The 5,943-nt window shown below is 45.5% G+C and overlaps 1 protein-coding gene across 1 annotated transcript; it reads right to left on the bottom strand.

Annotated features, from left to right (window-relative positions):
- Window positions 1-5,206, bottom strand: LOC127667789 (keratin, type II cytoskeletal 6A-like). The gene is given in 10 exon segments (XM_052161116.1): window positions 1-236; window positions 338-372; window positions 568-788; window positions 928-1,053; window positions 1,451-1,615; window positions 1,739-1,834; window positions 1,990-2,050; window positions 3,922-4,136; window positions 4,728-5,095; window positions 5,098-5,206. Coding segments are annotated over 10 exon segments (1,632 nt in total).
- Window positions 5,207-5,943: the final 737 nt, after the last annotated feature.

Below are 5,943 nucleotides of genomic sequence, written 5' to 3' on the forward strand. Positions count from 1 at the left end.
TCAGTGCCTGTAGCTCTTCCTGCTGGAGAATGTGTTGATGGTGTTTTTGATGGTGGAAGAGCCTCCACCAGAGGAGCCGAGGCCACCCCTGATGCCTCTGCCACTGCCAGCACCAAGGCCATCTCCAAGGCTGTGGCTACTGTCATAGGAGTAGGTGCTGCCTCCTCCCAGGGATAAGCTACTGCTGGCACCACCTGCACTGTCATTGCGACTGGAAACAGTGGACTCCACCACAGCTGTGAAGGAAAAAGGACACCACAGACAAGTTGAGCCCATTAAGACCAGTTGAGCCAGTTCAAAGGCAGGAGAAGGGGATTCTGGCAAGCAGAGTACTCATAGATGTTGACTTGTCCAACACCGTCACCACGCAGCCTAGGAGATGAAAGCAGCAGGTGAGAACTCAGCAGGCTCCATGAGAAACCTCCAACTGGTGAAGGTTCACAGAGAATCCCTTGCCCAGGAGTTTCTTGAAAGGACCACTGTGGCCACAGCCAGTGCTCCCTCATCTTGTGCTCAGTGCTGGCACCATGGAGGTGTCCTCAGGGGTTGGAGGATGTAGTTACCCACCTGCACTCCTCTCCTTCCAGAAGCTTCCTGTAGGTGGCGATCTCCACGTCCAAGGCCAGCTTGACATTCATGAGTTCCTGGTACTCCTTCAGCAGCCTGGCCATGTCCTGCTTGGCCTTCTGCAGGGCATCCTCCAGCCCTTCCAGCTTGCCCCTGGCATCCTTCAGGGCCATCTCCCCACGCTGCTCAGCCTCAGCAATGGCAGCTTGGAGGTTGGCACACTGGACAGAGAGCAACAAAAACAGCCTTGGACTGTGCATCTCTGGAGAAGCTGAGCCCCAGACTTGGTTTCCAGTGAGCAAGAGTGTAGAGGACAGGAAACAATGGCCACGGACCCAAGCATTTCCCTGTCCACCCTACCTGCTTCTTAACGTGGTCGATCTCAGATCTCAGCCTCTGGATCATGCGGTTGATCTCAGCGATCTCCTGCTCGGTGTTGCGCAGGTCGTCCCCATGCCTGCCAGCTGTGACCTGCAGCTCCTCATACTGAACAGAAGAGAGAACACGTATGTGAGTTTTTACATAGAGAAGCAAGTCTCCCTCTAAACGGCACACACTTTCATGGATGTGTTGAGTTTTCTTCAAGAGAAGCTTTAGGAGACCACAGACTTCCTAGTTCCCTCAGGAAGTGAAAATGTTCTCTGGTGTCTCATGAGGACTGCTCAAGCAGAGAACCATGAACCACACTTATGGAAACTTGGCACCTACCTCTGGGATTTTTTTTACACTAGAACATTATTGTATTGTATAGCACAAGTGGACAGTACATTTGCAGTGAAAATACACCAATTTCTCTCTATTGGACTTGCATTAATGAACTCAGAGACTCACGGAGTTCAGGGTGGGTCCAGTCATCCTCATCAGCCTCCACATCAATACTCACTTTACTCTGGTACCAGGACTCGGCCTCAGCCCGACTTCTCTGAGCAATGTCCTCATACTGGGCCTTGACCTCAGCAATGATGCTGTCCAGATCCAGGCTGCGGTTGTTGTCCATGGAGAGGACCACAGATGTGTCTGAGATGTGAGTTTGCATCTGAGACAGTTCCTGTAGAACAAAAAGCATCATTCTCATCTCCATGTGGATCACAGAGGTTCCCAACACTTCACAGGATTAAATAAAGGTAATGGGTAGGGTAGAGATGGAGAAATGGAGGTAAGGAGGGCTTACAGACTCAAACACAGCTCTCAAGAAGTCGATCTCATTTGTTAGACTGTCTGCCTTGGCTTTAAGTTCAACCTTGTTCATGTAGGCAGTGTCTACATCCTAAATAAACCAATAACAACATGGAATCAGGTTAACTCTATTGCCCAGACCATTCACCTCTGTCTACACAACTATATTTCTCTGGAATCACTTCAGACATACAAGGCCATTTCTGTTCTTCAGCAGAGAAACCTCTGTGTGATTGGTCAGCTCACCTTCTTCTGGGCCATGAATTCATTCTCTGCTGCTGTGCACTTGTTGATTTCATCTTCATATCTGCAAGAGGAAGGGTGCACTACATTGTAGACCACAGGTAGATGGTATCAATGGCAGCATCTAACCCAGATGCCATTTCTATAACATATCCACATCTTGCTAAAAGTTGATTTTTTATTAAACAATTCATTCCTTTTCTGTCTCTTATATTCCTCCTTCAACCTAGCCTTTTTCTCTTTGGCAATAATTTTATGTTTTAATCTCAGTGACAAAGTTTTTTTTTTAATTCAGGGAGTTCATATATACATCTGAGCTTCCATTTTTATAGTTTAAAAAACTGTAGTTCTTCTTTGTTGGATCTTTGTGTGGTTTTCATATTAGGGTAATTGTGGCTTCATAGAACGAGTTGGGTAGTGTTCCTTCTGTTTTCTATTTTGTGGAGTAGTCTGAAGAGTATAGGTGTTAGGTCTTCTTTGAAGGTCTGATAGAATTCTGCACTAAAACCATCTGAACCTGTGCTTTTTTTGGTTGGAAGACTTTCTATGACCCCTTTTATTTCTCTAGATGTTATGGGCCTGTTTAGATGATCTATTTGATCCTGATTTAATTTTGGTATTTGGTATCTGTCTAGGAAATTGTCCATTTCCTCCAGACTTTCCAGTTGTGTTGAGTAGAGGCTTTTTAGTAGGATCTAATGATTTTTTTGCATTTCCTAAGTTTCTGTTGTTATATCTCCTTTTTCATTTCTAATTTTGTTAATTTGGATACTGTCTCTGTGCCCTTTGGTTACTCTGGCTGAGGGTTTATCTATCTTGTTGATTTTCTCAAAGAACCAGCTCCTGGTTTTGTTGATTCTTTGTTTCTACTTGATTGATTTCAGCCCTGAGTTTGATGATTTCCTGTCTTCTACTCCTCCTGGGTGAATTAGCTTCTTTTTGTTCCAAGGCTTTAAGGTGTGCTGTTAAGCTGCTAGTGTATGCTCTCTCTAGACTCCAGAGAGCCAAATAACCTTATCAAAAATGGCGTACAGAGCTAAACAAAGAATTTTCAACTGAAGAACTTCAAATGTCTGAGAAGCACCTTAAGAGATGTTCAGCATCATTAGTCATTAGGGAAATGCAAATCAAAATAACCCTGAGATTTCACCTCACACCAGTCAGAATGGCTAAGATTAAAATCTCAGAAGACAGCGGGTGTTGGTGAGGATGTGGAGAAAGAGGAGCACTCCTCCACTGCTGATGGGAATGCAAGTTGCTACAGCCACTCTGGAAATCAGTCTGGTGGTTCCTCAGAAAACTGGGCATGACACGTCCGGAGAAACCTGCTATACCACTCCTGGGCATATACCCAGAGGATTCCCCGGCATATAATAAGGACGCATGTTCCACTATGTTCATAGCAGCCTTATTTATAATAGCTAGAAGCTGGAAAGAACCCAAATGTCCCTCAATGGAGGAATGGATACAGAAAATGTGGTATATTTATACAATGGAATACTACTCAGCAATGAAAAATAATGAATTCATGAAGTTCTTAGGCAAATGGTTGGATCTGGAAAATATCATCCTAAGTGAGGTAACCCAATCACAAAAGAACACACATGGAATACAGTTTGATAAGTGGATATTAGCCCAGAAGCTCGGAATACCCAAGACACAATTAACATATCAAATCATTCCCAAGAAGAAGGAAGGAGAGGGCCGTGGTCCTGGAAAGGCTTGATGCAGCATTGTAGGGGATTACCAGTACAGAGAAGTGGGGAGGGGGTTGATTAGAGAATGGGCAGAGGGAAGAGGGCTTATGGGACTTATGGGGAGGGGGAGAACCGGGAAAGGGAAAATCATTTGGAATGTAAACAAAGAATATAGAAAATAATAATTAATAATAATAATAAGAAGAAGAAACTGGATTCTTCCTTCTTTGTATCTCACTTGCTCTTGTAGTCCTTCACCTTGTCCTCCATGCTCCTCAGCTCAGAGTCCAAGGGGTCCTTCTGCCCAAGGATGCCACCAAGGTCTCTCAAAAGGTAGTCAATGTAATAAGCAAACAAAGGCTCCAGGTCTGGACTTATGACATCAATGCCCAGTTCCTGCAGCAGAGCCCACTTAGTGTGCAGAACCTTGTTCTGCTGCTCCAGGAACTGCACCTGGAAGGGCCAAGTGAGAGAGGGAGAAGTTTGAGCTTCATCATCCTATGACCCACAGACTAGTTTGTTTTCCTCTCAGGCTCTCTGCCTAAAGCCATTCTGTGTTGTCCCTGGCCCTGGCTCTGAGAGCAACAAGCCAGAGAGAAGCTCCCAACCCCACCCAACAGAATGCGAGCACTCGTGCAGGGCACTGGCAGCTTAGCTGTAGCTCATTAGAGTGTGGTTCGGTTTATTAAGTCTGCCATGGCTCTCAACTGTACTCTATAGATATATATTTTAGGTATGTAGATATATAGATGAATAGATGATATACAGACACACACACACTTCCATCTCACTACATTGACTATTGTGTGAGTCCTCAGGCCATCTCAGTCCACTGGGCTCCCATACACTTATGTGGCAACCTCTGAAGGAGAGAATTCTGAGCCTGATTTCTAGATGCCTCTAACTGAAGAGGAACACAAACCAGGACTAAGAATCAATTTGAAACAAAGGAAATATCTGAGCCAAGTCTGAATCCTCTTCCTCCATCTGTCTTTGCCATTCACTCTAGACACACAGGCTGCTCTAGGAAGGACCATGTCTTACTTTGTTGATGAAGGAGGCAAAATCATTGTTGAGGGTCTTGATCTGCTCTCTTTCCTCAGTCCTGACCTGCTGGATGGTAGGGTCGATTTGCAGGTTCAGAGGGGTAAGGAGGCTCTGGTTGACGGTGGCCACTTGGATGCCTCCCCGGGGCCATATGGGTAAGCCAGCTCCAGCACCAAAACCAAAACCATTGCCAGCTCCTCCTCCAAAGCTGAAGCCTCCTCTGATTAGGCTGCCATAGCTACCCCCAAGACTAAAGCTGCCCCCTCCCATGGAGATCCTCTTGGAGCTCCCTGCACCATAGAGGCTCCTGCTGCCAAAGCCAGCTCCTCCAAAAATGACTTGGGAACCTCTGCTGCCCAAGGAAGGCATGTGGACACATTGCTAAGGCCAGAGATGTTTAGCCCAGGCACTCTGGCTGAACTGCCACTGAAGCCTAGGTGTCTGGTTTGACTCCTCATGGTAGTTTTGGTGGGCATGGTTCCTGGAGATGAGAAGGCTGGGAAGTGGAGAGAAGCAGGGCAGAGCTTACCAGATGAGTGTGTTATGCTAGGAGCATCTGCTTATATTTGGTGCAAATAGGCTGGGCTGGGTCCTGAATGTGAGGTTGCTAAGTGGGAAGGACAGGGATTTACAAACAATGAGGTAATATGTATATTCTTTGAAAATGTTATGAAACATTCAGGTTGCAGTTTTAGATTCCTTTAGACAGGGACAATGCTTCTGTGTCTAGTGTTTACCTGATCTGAGTGCAGTAAGTCAGTTCTTCATTCACTGTGTCTCTCTAAAGTGTTGCTTGTCCTGCTGAATGTCCTGCCAGCTCTGTTTTCTGCCTGCCTTCTGTAAACTGTTCTTTTCTCCCAAGGAGATACTGGAGACCTTACTGTCATCCTATGCCAAAGGAAGACCACAGCTGGCTTCAGTGATTAGGAATATGAGGTATAGCCTGATTTCTTTTAGAGACCATTTCCAACAGATGAACACGTCAGCCACGCCTTAGTCCCACACCTGGGTGACGACTTTAAGATGAGCAGCGCACAGCAGCCTTTTGTTTTCATGCTTCTGCTCACTTTACTCACCAATCCAACAGTATTTGAAAGCAGGCCTCAGAAAACATGTAATACCTCTAGTATGTAATTCAATATTACATCTAAATCTAGGCTGTGTTATACATATGTAGAAATGTCCTTGTGTCTTAAAATACATATTTATTTAT

This window comes from Apodemus sylvaticus, chromosome 17 (genome assembly GCF_947179515.1).
Source record: "Apodemus sylvaticus chromosome 17, mApoSyl1.1, whole genome shotgun sequence".
Classification (NCBI taxonomy): domain Eukaryota; kingdom Metazoa; phylum Chordata; class Mammalia; order Rodentia; family Muridae; genus Apodemus; species Apodemus sylvaticus.